A 19618-nucleotide genomic window follows, 5' to 3' on the forward strand; every position below is an offset into this window, starting at 1 on the left:
TTTTTTTACATTTACAATATAAAGAATCCAAAAATCTAAAAAAGAAAATATATTTAAAATAATGGAAAGAACAAATTTGAATTGACACATTTTAACAATTAAAATTACTGGAAACCCAATAACTGTTTCACACTGGCTTGTAGGCCATTTTACTTCGCACAAATACCATATAGTTTTGCTGTGTCCTAAAATATTTATTTGCCTAAATTAGATTTTCTTTGACTTTTCTAAGCCTGGAAATCCCTGACATTTACATATTTTCCATGATCGTAGGAACACTGTGTTTATTCCTTACTAAATGTCATTCAAGGGTCACACTAGTGGGTGGGTGATGAAGAGGGGTCCATTGTGTTCTGTACCTGAGCTGGCTGCTGCTGTAGGCATTGCGGGGAAGCTGAGGGGTGGGGGGCATGCTCCGCGAGTCAGAGGGTTGGCGTGAGGGTTGACGGTAGGGACTGCTGTGTGTCGATAAGGCAGGTTCTTGGACTTCACCATAATTTAATCTAGAACACAGATAAGAACAATGCTTTATCAAACCAAACTTCCTTCTTGGGTGGTGTCCTTACCGCACACAAAAACCTTTCACGGCATTCCACCCTTGTACCAAGTTAAATCAAATACAAAAGCTCAATGGTTTTTGATGAACAAATGATTAAATAGCAAACGACTGAATCCCATATCATATTACAGACAGCTTTCAGTCGTCTGGCCCCAATGAACTTCCACCACACTAGCACATTCTATTAATGCCCGTTGTTCCTGTGAGATTTTCCAGAACAGCTTTCCTGCTTATGCCCCTTCCGCCCCCACTTTGTGATTATTGCAGGAGTTTTTGCAGTCAAGCAGTGACATGCTTATTCCTGGGGCACTATTTTTAACACTGTGAGTGTTTGCGCTGATAAGAGGAGATTGTGAAGAAAGAAGTCGAAGCAAGGGAAGGCTGGAATGCATGGCTGATTCCTTGTTCGCAGGTCTCTACTATCTCAACAGCACAAAAGCAAACAGCAACCATAGGCAGAGAAGGGTAAGAAGTGCTCAAGATTAATCCCAAAGAGCTGTGGTTGGCAGGACTCTCACCTGCCACAGTCTTGGTAGTCATCATTGGCGTGATCGATGTGATCTGAATAGTATGATGCAGCAAAGGAGTTTGACGAGCTGGAACGTGGAGAATACTGCACTGAACGTGAACGTTGCCTCTGCGATGGCTCGTCTAAGACAAAACAAGTTAACTAGATTAAGAGGGTAGCCATCTAGTCTAGCCTGCAAAGATAATTAGCAAAGGCATTTATACACTACTGTTCAAATGTTTGATGAATACTTTTGAAATCTTATTCAGCAAGGATGCATAAAATTGACCAAAAGTGACAGTATAAAATTCTACACTACTCCATTATTTATAGCAATACTCACCATCTTCCAAATTCAAGCAGTCAGAAAGGCTGTCCAGGTTCACATGATCTGCAACAACAAGAGAGATTATAGTTCGGTGTGTATTATTTCCTTGCCGGCACAATCTATTACCACTACATAACAACAATAGTTCATCACTCAAGTTAAGCATCAAATCTTGACTGTCAACACAGTGCAAGTTTACTTACACTGTATAAACATGCACGTTTTCAGGGTTCACACACATTTTAGCCAACACTTGAGTTCATATACATATATATATAATGACTAATAATTAAACCAGATATGCACCAGCAATGATGACGGAAGCTCTTTGCGTGGGCTCCTTGCCAATCTTCACTCTGTAATCATTAATCTGATTTTCGATCTCCTGGAGCTTTTTTGTAGCGTCCAAAAGGTTTTTCCTGCGTTTCCTCTTTACTGTTTTACAGAGCTCATTTTCATAGGCAAGTTTTTTCGCTGCCTCCACAATCTTCTTCTGGAGTGCAAAGCAGCTCTCCAGGTTTCTTAAATTAGGATCCTGCAGGGAAAAAAGTTGAATTAGCAAAGAAGTACACAAAATCAAGCAGTCCTTGCATTTTTTCTGAAAAAAAAGCAATTGAGGCAGCCTACCACATCATAAGGGAAAAGATCATCCAATTTGAAAGCAGTTCCCACGCGCCTTCGAACATTAGGGGGCTTCTCTCCTGGTGCCAAAGGATACTCCTTAGGTAACACACCAGTCAACGCCTGATCAGATGAAGAGAAAAGCAAAGAAAATCTTAAGATATGACTGTTTAAACTGACATGGTTGAAACAGCATATGGAAATATGACAAGCCTCTTACAGCTTCCCGGAGGCACATTTTCTTCAGCTCTTCTTCCTTGAGTGCCAGAAGTTCTTTTATGCTTTCCTGTTTGTTCTTCAGTTCTGCAATCTTCTCTTTCTTCTGTTCCTCATTCACTTCATTGTCTCCAGAATCTAAAGGAAAGCACAAGCAAGTTCAATCACGACATCAGTACGAATGACATGAGTTAGTTAAGCTGTTCTTGGAATGAAGAAACAGACTGTCTTACTGGAAGAGACTAAACTTCCATTGCTGGCCATGATGAGCTTGTCTTTACTCTCCATGCTGACCAGCTTCCTGTTCCTTGGAGGACCAGTCTCTGAGAGATCCATGGCAATATCACCCAAACTTCTTGCTGTAGTTATTTTAGCCTTTAGGTATGTAAAAAAAAGAGGTTATTACAGCATCTCAATCACTTTCGTATGCCTACAAACAAAGCAATGACTTGTGCAATAGTAATAATAATAATAATAATAATTAAAGATGCACAGATATATACACTCACTTTACTCTGCTTGCGGTCCAGGTAGAACTGGTGTTGGCTGATGGCCATCACCCAGATGGTTTTGATCAGAGAATGGCTGGCATACCACGCGTAGATGACCTGAGCAGATTGCCCAAATGTGCGTCTAGAAGTTGTTCTTCTGTGGATTAACACATGTACAGACTGAAACCAAACAACGCTTTTTATCCTATGTTGTATCAATTAAATTCAATTATTGGTTACTGCAACAGTAATCACTTAAATGGTAATATAGAACTGTAAAAAGATTCAGAGACTCTACATTTAAAAATGACAATAAAAAGTAGTCCGGTTGATTCAAACTAAATAGCTTTTTAAATTCAAATATGATAGATGTGACCACATGAAGCAGTTTTAAGGTTACCTGCTATATTATACTGACTGACTATGAAGTAGGTCAGTGACACCCTGGCGCAATGTCCTGTGATATCATCTTTGTTTACAGAGCAAGCCTAAACTGTATTACTACTGCAACGTGAAGTGACCGAAACGTTGGAAACACATTAGCTACGTCAAAAGGCTTCGCATTGCTAACATTTACTTAGTCTATTCAAAGGCCACATCCTATAGTCTATAAGAAAATAAATAATGCTTAGCATATCACAAACCATGCTCACTGAGTGCTTCAGCCAGTTTCATTTAGGTTGATAACACAGACAATGTATATCAAGACATTACCTATTGTAGATTTATTAGTAACATTTTAGTGTAAGGCCCAATTCTCACTATTAACTAATTGCTTATTAGCATGCCTATTATTAACATATTAGCTGATTATTAGTAATTATAAAGTGGATTCTACATGACCATATTCTACATCCCTAATCCTACCTAAAACTACCTCACCTTAACTATTAATAAGCAGCAAATTAAGAGCTTACTGCAGCAAAAGTCACAGTTGATGGTTTGTTAAAAGTGAGAATTAGAACTTAAAATAAAGTGTGACTGATTTATCTTGCTTCCTCACCTCTTAGGGTCGTTGACCTCTACGGCAAACTTCTTCTCTCGGAAATACAGGTTTTCAAGCTGTTTCCACAGAAAGAGCTACAAAGAAAAAGGAAATAAGTTAGACAGGAACTATTTTGGACAACCACATTGACAGGAACTAACACTGTTACAAAAAAGTTCAAAAAAGTTCAACAAACGGGATTTAATTTTTATAATCTAGATATTTCTTTTTGAAACTCACCTATTGAGAACATTTACATCCCTGTATTTTAGCACTTATATATATATATATATACACACACACACACATTTTTTTGTGTGTGTTATCTGTCAAACCAAGAAAAATATATTTTAATTCCCTCCTAGAAACACTATACTCTGAAATCACTCACAAAAACATCACTACATGAATATATGGTTATAGCTGGAAGCACAAGACAGTTGCTTTGGGTATGAAGTAAATAGAAATCAATCAAAGCACTACAGAAGCAAAGCGTCCACTGAGTTCTCAACTTATTATCAAATTCACAATGATAAACATGTTTATGGTAAAAGCATCACCAAAACATCCGCAATTTATGAATACTGTCCTTTATTCCAGCCCTCCATCATAGATCTTCCCAGCTTAAGGCAGGGAAAGTACAATATCCAACTACTATCAGCGTGTGGGGGTGAGGATTTGCCAGGAATGTTAATAAATGCTTCCCACCAGGTACTGCTCAGATGCAGCTCGGAGTAATACAGACACAGGAACAGTATGATCCGAGCGTGGATCACGCAGAAGATTTGACTGCCGAGAGCATATTAAAACTTGACATATTTCTGACAATTATGATCAATAACAACAAAATGAATAAATGACAACGTCTTCTAATTTCAGAGATCTTGCAGAAAAAAGGGCCTTACCAGTTCAGTTAGTGAGCCATTAAAGTTCCAGGATAGCTGGACAGGATCAGTATAGTCCTGATCTAAAGTTTCCCACAGGGTTGTGGCTTCCTCGAACAATACTCTCTTGTGTGCTTTCGAAGAGACCAAAAGGTGTTGTAAGAGTTTCAGACGATTGAGCCCCGCCCCTTCCCTCCCCCTTCCAGTGACATCACTAGCACCTCACTTTGCCCTTACCCACCTTGAGCTAAACTTCTCTTCAAGTACTAGTGTCCCTCTCCGTCTGCCAACTATACAATCACTTCTGTGAAACTCTAACTCACACATGTAATTAAACCTCCACGATCACAACTTCATTCTTTCTCGAGTCACCTCCCTCTAACTCTGATACCCGATTCCTATCCTTGTCAAACCAGACAAACAGGTTACGCTCTCTGAAATACACACACATAGAATGTTCCTCTTGTTCCGTTTTGGGAGGGTATTTGGATTGATCATAATGAACACCCTTCTATAGCTATTCATTAATCCATGTTCCTTCTTCTGGTGTGTCTCATTTTTACAGTCTGAATCATAATTATTCACCTGTTGGTTTGGATGCTCATTCCCTTATGTTTCCCAAGGCAAATATGCCAAGAATCTACTACTTTCTTGTAATCATTAATGGCTGGCCATGGCACTCTTCACCTCCTGGTGAAAACCGCGTGCCTCTCTCATAGTGACTGAATAGCTGATGCAGCGACGACAACAGGGAATGTCTCACTATCTGAAAACATAAAAGTTTCCTGACCTTTCTTTGACATTAGACAAAAAGAACTACAAATATATATTATTTAGTCCAAAGGTGGTACTGATTACTCAAAATTAGCAGTATAAACACACAATTGATCCAAAAACATTATGTTTTTGTCAAGCCATTATCTTATTACCAGAACATGTGATTATAACACATTATAATGTATTATGACTCTGAAATGTGCAAAATCAGCTAATTGAATGATAAAAAGCATTCTCAACAATCTAATAATGGCAGCAATTTAAAAAGCTGAGCGAGACAATCTTTTCAGCATAATTCTTTTAGACAATTAAATGACTGATAAGATAAGTCTGAAGTCAATTGAGAGAGCATGCAAATGGAAAGACAATGGGGACAATCTTCAACACCTCAGACTGATAAAGCAAGACAGTCACGCAAATCTAGGAAGTCTGCAGATGTTAAGAATTTAAAAAATAATAATTAAAATACAAATAGATAAAGCTAAACAAAAATCAATTAAAATTAAAAAAAATGACTTAAATTAAATTTTTTTTTTTTTTTTTTAAGTTAAACATGCTGACCCAAACCCTTCAGATCATGTATTTTTTAAGTATCTCTGATCCTGGTGTAACTGTCGCATGTGATACCAATTTGTTTAGCACTAGTATCGATACTAGTGTATTCACGTAACACTTATCTTAAAAGCAGCTCCTGCTTAATCTGGATGTTGGAAAAGTAGTATTTTATAATCGTACACTCCTTAACGTCTTTCATGTGACAGGGCTAATGATGATGCAGTGCAGAAATATGTTGTGAATATGAACACACCCTCAAGACTGGCTGCGTTCACACAGTAGCGGAATATGGTTATTGGTTCTTTTTTAGGAGTTTAGAAAAAGGTTATACAAGCACACAGATATATGATGAGAGTGAAAACTGCATTCTAGAACCAAATGACTTGATCACAATTCTCAGGACTTAAAACCACAGTTTTTTGAACCCATGCTTTTTAAATGGAACTGCAACTTGTATGGGCAGAACTGTCAACACGGACTGTGTGAACTTTGCCACAAAACACTCAAACAAACAAAATCCCTCTGGAGGGAACCATAGATACATACTAAAAAAAGTTTAGAAAGAAACGTGAGTGGTATTTGCATACACAAATCTCTATGTGGTTGTTAGAATCCTCAAGAGTGGATTTATTATATGGTCAGTATAATACGTGAACCTGGACCACAAAACCTACCGTCTAAAGTTGCTGGGGTATATTTTTAGCAACAGCCAAAACAACATGTGCATACAACCGCCATCTTTGCCGTTACAGGTTTTCCTTATATAGTTGAATGGAGGATCGAGGAAGTGGCATGTCTCTTATAAATTGTCTCCAGTAAATATCATGTTCCATTAAGATACTATGTATGTCCTACTGTACCGTAAATATATCAAAACTTAATTTTTGATTCGTAATATGCTTTGCTAAGAATTCATTTGGACAACTTTAAAGATGATTTACTCTCAGATTCCAGATTTTCAAATAGTTGTATCTCGGAGCAATATTGTCTGATCCTAATAAACCATATATCACTGGAAAGCTTATTAACGTAAAAATCTCTATTTTGAAAAATTGACACTTAAGATATATAGTAAATAATACTTTATTAATTTTGTTTGGCTTTAATGCACCTTTTTCAATTAAACTTTGCAAACAAAAGGTTATCATTATAATATAAAAATTCCCCCCCCAAAATAATCTAAATGGGTTGTGATAATTGTAACTATATTGCCTTCTTTATTTTTTGGCAAGGTGGTCCTTTGCAAAGAGATCATATTTCCTTGGCATCAAAATGTTTGAAAAACCCTGCTTTTCAGGATGATCCAATGATATAAGCTAACACACAAGAGCACATAATTTAGTATAAACATAACGTAAACAAAAAATAATAATGTTATTTATCTGATCTTTTCGCAACTTTCCTATACTACAACTGGGGACAAACTAATGACAGTAGTTTTGATATTTCAAATGTATCTTTATCTGGAATAATACAAAATACACTTCATTTACTTCTTTGATAAGGCATCAGTTCAGAGCCCGGGAAAGTTCAGACAAAACGTTTCAGAGCTTTTAATACCGCAGACCCCCAACAGCTCTCGCATGTGGAGGAGTTATAACCGCGAGACCCCTCGCTCTCCTCTATGGCCCCCTGCTAAGCTAATTGTGTTTTATTGCTTGATCAATTGTCAGGGCTGAGTGAAATGCACAATGGCGGTCAGATTTGCATAATGAGCTTGGTGTTCTGGAAGAAGATTGGGGGGCGGGTGGACACAAAGACTGTCCTCTTTGACAGGAAGCACAATCAATACTGGCCAGATGATGGGTTGCACTCTGACAGGGACTAGTGTACTTTTAAAAAGAGAGTGTTAAAACACTCATTCAAGTAGGAAAAGGAGAGGGGGAATGGGAAAGTGTAAGAAGATTTCCAAATTTAGTACCTTTTTTTGGACAAGGTGCCTTGAAAAATTGTGAATGTGTATATCAATGTACTCTTGCGATACTATGTGATAGCAACACTGTACTATGGTGCCACCACATTACCCTTTTGTTAAAACAAAAAGAGAAATAAAAAGGAAGATGTTTACTCCCATAACACCCCGTACATGCCTTTGCCAGGAGAAGAGCAGATTGGGGCTCCATCAACAGAGCCAATTCCCATTCAGACATCACCCTGCCGCCCAGCGCTGCTCCCCGTGAAGCTCCATAATTACACCCTCCACAGGGAGGGGCTGGTGTTCATTGCTGCCATGCAACAGGGTTTCAGAGTGGGACATACCCATTAACACTCTGGAACAGGGCTGAATGTACATACACACCCCACTGTATTCTACAAAGCACTGGTGTAATGGATGCCAATTAACAGACACTTTAATGAGTGAGGCTGGGGTGAAATATAGAAGCTCTTCTCATAAAAAAAGAGCAATGGTTACTAATCTCTCATGGGACAGACGTGATAAAAAAACAGGATAAATGAGCATGTTCATTAAAAATGTCAATAAACAGAAAATTATAGATAAGAAATATCTACCAAAGGAAGCACACCAATACGGTCATGTTCATAGGTACTGGGTAAACAAGATGTCTGCTAAGAAATAAGAACTGGATTTTCCAGCTTATAGTCATCAAATGTGATTTATAGATTTATAGGCACTTGGTAGCCAGCACACTTTATCCACAAAAAGAATTGTGCACTACCGTTTAAAAGTTTGGGAATTGTGAGATTTGTTTAAATGTTCTTATAAAAAAAGTCTCACCCAAGGCATATATTTGATCAAATAAACAGTAAAAGCAGTAATTGTGGTTACTGAAAAACTTAGAAAAACTTTCTTAGGTGAAAGTTAACTGATTTTAAAACCATGGGAGACATCATAAAGATGGTTTCAGACAATTTTTAGTCTTATAATCCTCTGAACACGCACACTAGATGATTCGACCAGACCGCAAGACCACACACACTTGATGACTACAGGAAAGATTTCACAGTGACCCGAGATCTCATGGAGACTCGCGAGATCAAACATGACTACAGAAGAAAAACAAATGAAGAATAAATCAACGTTGTTAGCTGGCTCTCCCAGCGCATGTTCTATTACACAGTGCAAAACAAAGTATTAAAAAAAGTATATGGGTTACTTATTCTGCTTTCGTGGCATTTTTGTGGATGCCAAGCTTCAGAAATAGTAGCACACAACATCCGTTAGGTTATGCGTGCTCACTCTCATTGGCTACCACGGGTATCACATCAGAGGCAGCCAGATCAAGAGTTTGAGTTTTACGATTTGAGTTCTGGCATGCTCAGTTTAGATCTGGAGCAGAACAATTATCGTAATGACACCTCACAATGGAATCCTGGTAATACCAGGCTCTGCTACTTCACTTTGCTTCGTAGACAGAGTCTGGAATGGCATAATAGAGAAGTGTTTTCTCTCTCGCTAGGTGACGCTTGTCTGAAGTTTAAAATCATTGGTTACCGTAAGCCAATCAGATACATTTAGTTATGACGAATGTTATGCGCCTGTACAGCCGCATCGAAGCACAGACATCATGCATCGAACTCAAATCTATGATTGAACTTCCACTGTAAACCTGTTGTAAACACATGAGGATGCGAGCGAAATACCGGAGTGAACATGGCTGTAAACGACTTTTGCAGATTATGCGAAGTTAATCTACGCATCTACGTCACGGCTCTCAGCCCGCCCTCTTCTCGTTGATTGGCTCGGCTGTTTCCAGACCGGTGGCAAACAGAAAGCTCTGACGCTGTATCAGACTGAGTACAGAAGCGAAATGAAATTGAGCGGAAGTAGGAAGTCTGACGTAGTCAGACTATCACAATGGAGGCTTTTGTACAAAATAATCATTTGCGACAAGCCCGATTGTTCAGGGTGGAAATTGGGCTTAAAAATCAGCCTTAAAATCTTCTAATTTAATATTTTTTTAAATGTAAATTTTTGTCTTTTGGCAAATCATTTTTTCCACTCCATAATATGCAGCTGTGGTGCTCAAGAAACATTCCTTAACATTATTAATGTTGAAAACAGTTATGCTGCTTAATACCATTGTGGAAACCAATACATTTCTTCAATGTTCTTTGATGAATAAAAAGTTCAAGAGAACGGCAATGATTTGAAACTTGCATTCTTGCTGAAATAAAGTTTTCAATTTATATTTCAATTTGTTTTCCCAGTAAAATATCCATACTGTACACTTGTGTGAGAAACACTGATCACAGTCTTCACACATTACTACAAATTTATTTACCAGCATTCACATTGCTATGAAAGTATTTGAAAGTCTTTCCATGGTGGTCTAAAATAGAGATATTAATTTCAGATGAACCCTTAAAAATATGACTGTGAACCTAGAAAGAACTGTAGAATTTTTTCTCTCACCACTATGACTTTTAGCACTTGGTAAACAAAACAAAACAGCACACCTTTCGTGGCTTGAGCTTGTCTTGCAGGTCGTACTGGCCAATGCCTTTGTAGCTAATCCCCAGCCACCACGGTATGCCCTGTTTGTCCTGTGAAAGGGATGAGATTTCTTTTTTTAAAAATGAAATGCAATTACTGCTTTGTCTGGCAATGGCAGACAAATCAAAAGATCAAATGGGTCCAACCTACAGAAGCATTCACAAACAGTAGGAGCTTTTTTAACAGCAGTGTTTGATCTCCAAAGACATTTCTAACGATCGAAGCACAATTATAATTAGACCACACACATTTTACTAGTGGTTAATTATTTAACCAACCATAAATCAAAAGGACATTTTCATTATGGCAGCTTCAGTATCTATGACTAGTTCTGTATTTCCTAAAATATCACACGATGAATCAAAATCACACACCTTCACCTTGTAGTAATGTACTCCATATGCAGGCAAGGATTCAACTAAGGTAAGATACCTGTTGAACAACAGTATCGCACAGAAGGTTAAAAGACAACAACATGAAGGATGAACAACATTAAACTCTAGCAAATAATCTATAATGTCTCACTGACAGCAGTCCTACAATTGATTTCTCTCAGTGCTTTCACAGACAATGTCAATATATCAAAGCAGCAGCACAAATCAAGCTGACAGAAATGACCTTGTCTCTTCCCAATGAGATAAAGTGTGGCTAGACCCATTGAAAGCAGTCACTAACATTAATGTGGTCTAATTAATTACGCCGTTTTTCCTTTCCACAAACAACCGTGGAGCAATTAACAGATGTAGATCAGCAGGCTCAGACTTGTAGCCCCTGTACCTACGTTCCTTGAGGTTGTCTATGTCAGACATATAAATGATTAGTGTGCTTACCGTATGATAGCCTGTCCACGACTGAGGCCTTTCAGCTTCTTATAATGCTTGATTACTTTATCTTCACTAGAAGACAAAAGAGAGAGTTGTTACAATCTACATAAGTGCAACACAACAGCAATTGAGCATGAGACCAACATGTGAATGTGCCATTTAAATGACGTGGCTAGTCAAACTATTAGCTAGTCACATATTACACCAGGTGCACCCATGTGTGAAATGCCATCTGGCTGGCTGACTGTGCTGTGCATCACACACACACAGCAATTATTCTAATAACCGGTTCCTCAAACACACAGACACATTGTGAGGATTCATTCATTTATTACTAGGAAACAACAAAAAGGAAACTAATATACGAGATGAACATTACAGGAAACTTGCACACCAATAAAATTACAATATATAGGTAATTTTTATGTATATAAACTCACAGCTGCTTTTGCATGCACTTGCACTTGCACAGCTGTCTCTTAAACACTTGCACTAACGCACAGCTGTTTCCTTACATACTCATTCCCACTCACACACTTCAATAATTGCTGTCTGTTAACTGGTGTACTGTCTTTGCTCCCCACACTCAATAGGCATTGATTAAAGCTGCCACAGCAATCCTTTTAAGGTGGCAGACTTCGACATCTAGACGTCTAGGGTTACAGAAGCCAGAAGGCAGGCATCATTAACAACAAGCAAGTTAATTACCAAGGTTTGTTTGAAATAAACAGGCTGCAGCTTGCACATTACACCTGGCTACACTAAAACGTGCAGCGTTTACACACAGTCCACATACACACATATTCAAACTTATGGAATATCTGTATCATTTCTGAGTTTTATACATTTAAGAATGTTCTTAAAAGACATGAACACATTTACTTCCTTAATAAAAGCACATAATGCTGGTGTAAAGGAGGCTGCACAGACCAATAAAACATTAACCAATAATATCATAGCCCATCTCACAAGATCAATCCAAACCTGATGGATACAATCAAGTTTCTGCCAATCATGTCCTACTGAATACTGTGTTTGACACAAAAATGTCATATTTCAGAAGCTACCTTTATTAACTACAAAAACAATAATGCAGTCTTACCAGAATGCTAATGACGGGTGCTCCTTCAATACCGCAGTCGGGAAAGCTGGAAGCTTTTTTAAGTCTGATCTTGTGCTTTCATCACTGAAAATTAAAACAAAAACAGCATGTTAAAATTAAATACTTCAGAAATAAATACTGGGTGGCCTAGCTAAACACATGCTAGTGTATAAAAACTAAACACAGCAGTAGTGCAGATAGAATTATAGTATTATTATAGCATTACTTTAACTTCCAGAAATATATGGGTGATTCTCATGAAATTTTTGTTGAGGCAAGTCTCTATAAACATTTCATGTTTAAAATCTTTAAAACAATGTCCTTTTTTAGGCATTAAAAAAGAGGCCCGAGATGTTTACTGACAATTTAACACCTTCTTAAACATATTTTCCAAAATACAACCTTTAAATACCACATCAGTATGACAGTGACAACAACATTAGAAATTAATAATAATTAAAAAAAAGATTATTGACAATCAAGCACAGTTACTTAAAACACTGAAATAATAGATATTTTAATTAACAAATTGTTTCATTCTGACGTAATATCTCCTTGAAACTTAAAAAATGTATGTAATGTAAATTCTGTAGAAGCCATTCCTGTTTGGCCAAAAAAAGATGTGATTTAAGAGATAACAATGTTTGTTTGAGAAGATCAGATATCATTCTTTTGAAATAAAACTCCGGTGACAAATGATGACACTGATAGACTGATGTTTGAGTATATTCTTCTAAGAGCTTCTTGATGTTTGAAGAGTACACTAGTTTTATCTTTTATCATCCTGCTGGAATTCCTTTTTAGGATAAATGGGCTCCCACCTCAACCCTTACACTTAAAACCAACCAGTGTTTAAATTACATATCATTATGGAGATGTGCATTTTTCTATTCTGCGATTACAAAAATCTTGGCTTGACTTTTTATAGTCACTCAGAGCCTATATATAAGGATTAGATGTAAATGTAAAACTGAACTTCCCAACCTTGTAAGGTTACAAATTTAAGCTGAAGTTAGTGAAGATGTAGTGCTTGAGTTAATAGCATCTTATCTCAGGGGAGAGATTATGATACAATTCAATGCCAAAGTGTGTGACCTGAATATACAAGTTGAGCTAAATGCTGTTCAATTACAAAACATGTTAAAAGGAATAGTTCTCAATTTTAAGTAATGAATTTTTCAAAGTATGATTTCGATCTTCTGTGGAATAAAAGCATGCATTTGCATTGTCTCCATCTAGTTCATCATTAAACTTTTCTTCTTAGGTGTTGCATGGAAAAAAGGAAGACATGCAGGTTTGAGTAAACAATGACTGAATTTAATTTTTTCGCGTCAACTATCCCTTCAAGAGTTAGGAGGCCGCACATCTAACGACAACAAAACTACACACACACACACACACACACGAAAAAATAACCATCATGATAAAGACATGATAAAGACAACACCTGAATTCATAAAACAGGACAGCAGTGTTATTGAAAACCCTCATCTCATGGACTTCCAGACATCTGATCTGCTCGAACAAGCTTCGATCTGATCTTTTCCAAAACCATTCGGAGAGTGCAGTGGGCAGTATTGCTTTTACAGGAAGCAATTACTCAAAACAAAGCACAAGAACTGGTCTAATTTCGCAAAACAATGTAAAACCATAACATTGGATTCAGAATACTTAGAAAATTAATTGAAAAAAAAAAACAGGCTACAGAACTGATAACTTGTAAAACATTTCTAACCCTGCTTTTCAGCCCATTAATACCTTGCTTGACAAAGCACCACTATATTCCCTGGCGCACTTCCCATTCCAAGCCAGTTGGTTCTGTAGTTCAGCAATTTACGATAAGTTTGAAGGTATAAATCTAGCAGGCTCGGTTGATGATGTGGTAAAATACAGTAAGCTGGTGCCCTGAGACCGCAATGCCTTGTCAGCAATCTGGAATTCATTATGCTGTCTGTACTATCAAACAGTTGGCAAGGAAGGGCGGCAAATGCTTAACCCAGCACAAACAACGCATGAAGGAGTTAGAGCCATGTGTCAGCTTTTTCAAGAATACACCAACCCTCATTGCAGAGAAATCAGTGGGAAAATGGTTCATTTGAAGTCCTTGAACCGAAGGCAACTTTTTCTTCAAGTATTATCATAATATTATTTAATAAAGCCCTCACTATTTATTTCAAAAGTCGCATCACTTTTTGAACTTTCTATATTGTCTCTATAGAACTAGGACATATGGAGGGTGATCTTCAAGGAGAACCCCCGATTGGTTGCTCCTGACATATAAACTACAGACAGATGACATCATCATCCAGCATGACGCCCTATCGTCTGCCAACAGGAGATGTCTCCACTCCCTCTCCTCTAACATCTATGCAGTCTTAACAGTGGAGAGGATGAGGAGTAGGAGGTTTATAGAGAGGTGGGGGTCTTCTAACTTCCTACATAAACTTAAAGCCCTGGGCCTCCAAATGCAACCGCTCAGGCTTTATGAGATCTGGGAGCCTTCATCCACATGGAAATAACAGAAACCAGAGGAAGAGAAGGTCTGAAGGCTTGCTGTATCCTAAGCCCATTTAAACTATAAAACGACGCTATCAGTAATGAAACACTCGCACGACCCACCGATCTTTAACTGAAAACTAAAAAAAAGTAGGCATTCACTACAGTTGTAAAAGTATAGGTTCGGTAAAATTAAAAAAAATGTTTTGAAAAGTCTCACCAAGAACAATACATTAAAACAATAATATTGTGTGAAATATTATTACAGTTTAAAATTTTCTATTTAATAGATTTTAAAATATAATTTAATACTGTGATGGCAAAACTGAATTTTTGTCTTCAATGTCTTCAGTCTTCAATGTCAAATGATCGTACAGAAAAATCTAACCTAATCTGATCTAAAATGCAAAAACATCACTTTTTTTCATGGAACAGATCTCATTTGAAATAAAAATCTTTTGGAATGTTTAATAAATAAAATATATATATATATATATATATATATTTGTTTTTAATTAGCATTATTTCTTAGAAAGAAATAGAAAAAAATTACTCAAATCTATGACTCATGCAGTGGAACAGCAAACAGTCCTTTACAATATTTTGTATATTTTCTCCCATTTATTATATAATTAATGAAATATAATTTATTTAAAACACACAATGAAATGTACATCTGTAACTCATTCTCATATAATCAACCATGCACATAACATGAGATCAACACGATTCCATGGAAAAGAAGAGCAGTGTCACTGCGTCACTTCCTGTTGTGGAAGTGCCAGATATAGAATAGATGTCAAAGGCCAGAGTGAAAGTAGCTCCAATATGCCACCTGTGTACTCTAACCTTCCATTTTTACACAAAACCCTTTCAATACGTCCCTTTTTGACAAAAACAAAGCTTGTCTAGCTATTTTACAAGGTCTTTAACAAGTTCCCCACTGCTAAACAAAAGCAGTCACTGCTGCAAGGTAAACATTTCCAGAGTAAAAGGGACTGTTTACACACACCTCTGTTCCCAATAGTGGACAAGCTTTGTTTTCCAATCAGGAACTGCAAGGCTATTGAGAAAGAGTGACCAACACATGAACACTGAACCTTTCTGAGCAATTCTCCCTTATATATATTTTGTGTGTTAACAGATTGCTATATCACTATGCATCCCATTCACTGCCTCAAGATCAGTCCATGTTAACAGAGAAGGCAAAGAATTCCATTACTTACAAAAACTAATCAATATTGTGTAAACCTCCTGAAAATTTATGAACGGAGAACTAGAAACTAGGTAATTTACCTACCGCTATGATGACGGTGATGTTCTTAGAAAGTGGGCAACATTTATAAACAATGAAAATCTCTAAACTGAATTATGCTCGGTCTTGCACAAAATGCACTTGCCAAGAGTCCTTTTTAAGGTTTAAGAAATATCCAAGCCAAGCCAAGCCAAGGACATATACATCAGATATATTTACTGCCAGTGCTACTCACTTATTAAATGGTTCCTTTGGAAATGATCAACTAGGGCTGGATCACAACAAAACACTGAGGCATACAGCCAAACATTAACTTAAAATTCTTGCTTTTAGATGGCTCTCTAACACACAAAAACACAATTTCACCACCAAGCTAGATGGACACTTATTTTTTGCAACAAAAATAACACAGAACATCAGATTTAACAAAGTATTCTGAGATGGTTTTGTAATATATGGTTCAATTTTTAATCAATTACACTTCAGAGGAAACACTGGGGCCTGCAATATGATAGTGGCTGAACAAATTCGGGGTTACAGGATTAGTTTTGAGTTGACAAAAACAAACAAATCCAATCTGGCTTTGTTGGTACCACGATGCTGACCATTAACTTTCTCTATCAACAAGACTTTGATCCTGAATTAATGAAGAATTTGAAAGTGTGACATCATTAATGAACTGCCAATGACATGCCTTTTAACAGTGATTCACTAATTCACTGTCATACTGTAGATTATAAGACTGAAAAATATTAATTTAAATACATTTAAACAGCAAGGTGAAAAGAGCTGTCAGTGAAAGAGGAATCTATAAAGAAAACATCTTGCCATATCAGTTCACGTGAAACTTATGAAGTTAGTTTATATAGTTGATTACATATATAGGTATTATAAAGAGACTCAAATCTAAACTCAACTGTAGTCATGTTTAAAGCTTTATCCATTAATTCTAAATCGTATTAATATTCTATATTATTTGTATATATTTATATGAATTTTAAATAAAAGATTTATAATTATTTTAATATGGGTTGTGTAATGGATTAAGACTAATAAATATATAAATCGTATAATTATAATAAATAATCATTACTAAAAGCCAGATGATTTTATCTCTAAAAATGTTTTACTATGTAGTACCCTTTAATTTGGAGCAAGATAAACTGGGGGAGTGGCTTTCTTGGATCAGAGATGTGTCACTTTTCTTGATGCTGATTGGCCTAATTTCAGTAACTTCCATGTAACCTTAAACCCAGGATTGGTGCAAACTAAACAGATTTTTTTTTTCTTTGTCCTGCCCCACACCTGTGATACAAATCTCACATCATCAAACAGCTTGTTTCATTACAAGATTAATAAATAAATAAATAAATCAAATATACCCAAAGGAAAAAAAACTAAATTAAGTAGGAAAAAAAAATGTTAGTGCATACAGTGATCCCATCAATCAGTTCTCTCAAGCTCACACAAGTGTCATGGCAGGTGTATGTTACATTTCGCTCGACAACCAGAAAATATTTTATATTTACTAGTTTATAAATACATTTCTACCAGCGTTTATGACAAAATTTTGAACAGTATCCATTAATCATTCAGAGCCAAACAAACTTTGACTAAAAAGTGCATGTATTTATACATTTATATATGCTCACCTCATCTAGATTTCAGATTACCCCAATCTAATGCAATGTTCATACCAAAATGTGTTAAGATTTCTCTTACCTTGTGTAGTCTCCACATGCCTCCTAAAGAAAAGAGACATAACAGTAAATGCTTGTGTTGATGAATCATTCAGACTGAACCTTTATACATGCTTGAGTAAATGCGGTAAGAGGCTTAACTCCAGAGTGGGTTTACTACAGACCACACGTCTCTAAACTTTGCATTAGATATTTGCCAGTTAATGAAAAGTTGATCATTACAGTTAAGTCGCATCCTAAGCATTCTATGCATAAACACAAACATGCAAATACGGGAAGTTGCAACAGTTCAGCGAAAAGATACATGCAAATAAATGCGTAAAAACAGTAACGTTACGTACAGTAGCACGCATGTAGTTGTAACCAGTTTAGTTGTAAAGCAGCTTAAAAATAGTTCGGATACAAATTGCGTATAAAAGTGACAGCGAGTTAGTCCAAATGATTCCAGAGTATTAAAAATTCCCACTCACCTGAATAGTGTACGCGGCTAACTTAAAAACGATCTCACTCTCCACTTCAATGTTTTCCTGTAAGTTTAAAAAAGGAAACAGTTTAAAATATCGCTTTACTCGTTCGCCTTTTGGTAGACAACGAATCTAACTATTTATTTATCCCACCACACCGACCGTTTCCACACCGCACCGGTTCCACTATGGACGACACCATCTTTGTAAACAGACAGGTTTTATTTAACAATAATATTCATTTTATCTAGTTCACACGCAAAATATCATCACACGACTAACAGATTATTACAATAACACAGGTATCTAGCACTTTAGACAATAAAAGTCACTAATATATTCGGAATGATTGCAAGAAATAACTTGGACCACCCCAGGATGATATGGTACAGTCTGGGAGCAGGTTCTTCATCAGCGCTCGAGTAGTGTTTCAACGTGCATCAAAGAAACGTATTTTGTGCCTCACGAAAGCAAATAATGATAAAAAACAAACTTTATCACTTTGAATAAATAGTTTTTACCACACGGTCGCGCCAGGGTAATTTCAAATAAATAGCATTAGAAGTTTGTGGCTGTAGCACGACAGTTACAAAAGTTGATATTTAATCAGTCAACATGGGGTCGCTGTACAGCAGAGAGTAAAATCCCTCAACCACTCAATCACGCCATATGCAGCGCCCCGAGAGGATTTGGATCACACCACACTACCATACAAAGATAAATGGCTGATTACTAATAGCAATCTTGCAAACATTTACTTATATTTAAAATTAATTATATTACGTTAACATACACTTATATATACATGTGATGAGCTTTAAACAGAAAGTAAACAGTTGCAAAATGGACACTATATATTTACTGTATTAATGTGCATTTTTCAATACAACATTCAGTGCTACTCAACTGGCTCAAGGGTCTGCTATATATATATATATATATATATCAGGGGTGGTGAACGTCGGTCCTGGAGAGCCGACGTTTGGAACAGTGAACAGAGTTTTGCTTCAACCCTAATCAAACACAACTGAACAAGCTAATCAAGGTCTGAAGGTTATTAGAAAGCTACAGGCAGGTGAGTTTTAATTAGGGTTTGAGCTGAACTTTGCAGGGCTGCGGCTCTCCAGGCCCGGAGTTCGCCGCCACCCTCTCTCTCTCTCTCTCTCTCTCTCTCTCTATATATATAATTTCTATTTGAAACATTAAGCTTTATTATACAACAAAATGCAAATGCAAAATACTTAATAAACTGCAAAATAAAATTAGACACATAAACTTTGAAATGGCTTAAAAAAAACCAATTATTAGTATTTCCCACCTTTTGTGCTACAGTGGAAAGCATAAAAAAGCAGTAGCTACAAGTTCGAATCAAATACTGTGGACGAATCCCAAATGGA

The 19618-nt window shown here is 36.7% G+C and overlaps 1 protein-coding gene across 5 annotated transcripts in view; it reads right to left on the reverse strand.

The window, feature by feature from the left end:
* Positions 1-19618, reverse strand: part of LOC113096053 (FERM domain-containing protein 4B-like) — a 47689-nt gene that overhangs the window by 6353 nt on the left and 21718 nt on the right. For all 5 annotated transcript variants that reach the window (XM_026261453.1, XM_026261443.1, XM_026261461.1 and 2 more), the window contains exons 6-20: positions 18228-18284; positions 17780-17802; positions 12307-12390; positions 11211-11276; positions 10755-10812; positions 10344-10430; positions 3727-3803; positions 2742-2880; positions 2466-2607; positions 2237-2370; positions 2023-2139; positions 1702-1930; positions 1411-1458; positions 1078-1210; positions 360-503 (exon numbers count right to left, since the gene is read on the reverse strand). In XM_026261453.1, coding sequence (XP_026117238.1) covers positions 360-503; positions 1078-1210; positions 1411-1458; positions 1702-1930; positions 2023-2139; positions 2237-2370; positions 2466-2607; positions 2742-2880; positions 3727-3803; positions 10344-10430; positions 10755-10812; positions 11211-11276; positions 12307-12390; positions 17780-17802; positions 18228-18284 — 1538 coding nt within the window. The remainder of the gene's footprint in view (positions 1-359; positions 504-1077; positions 1211-1410; positions 1459-1701; positions 1931-2022; positions 2140-2236; positions 2371-2465; positions 2608-2741; positions 2881-3726; positions 3804-10343; positions 10431-10754; positions 10813-11210; positions 11277-12306; positions 12391-17779; positions 17803-18227; positions 18285-19618) is intronic.

The sequence above is a fragment of the Carassius auratus genome, chromosome 6 (assembly GCF_003368295.1).
Source record: "Carassius auratus strain Wakin chromosome 6, ASM336829v1, whole genome shotgun sequence".
Lineage (NCBI taxonomy): Eukaryota > Metazoa > Chordata > Actinopteri > Cypriniformes > Cyprinidae > Carassius > Carassius auratus.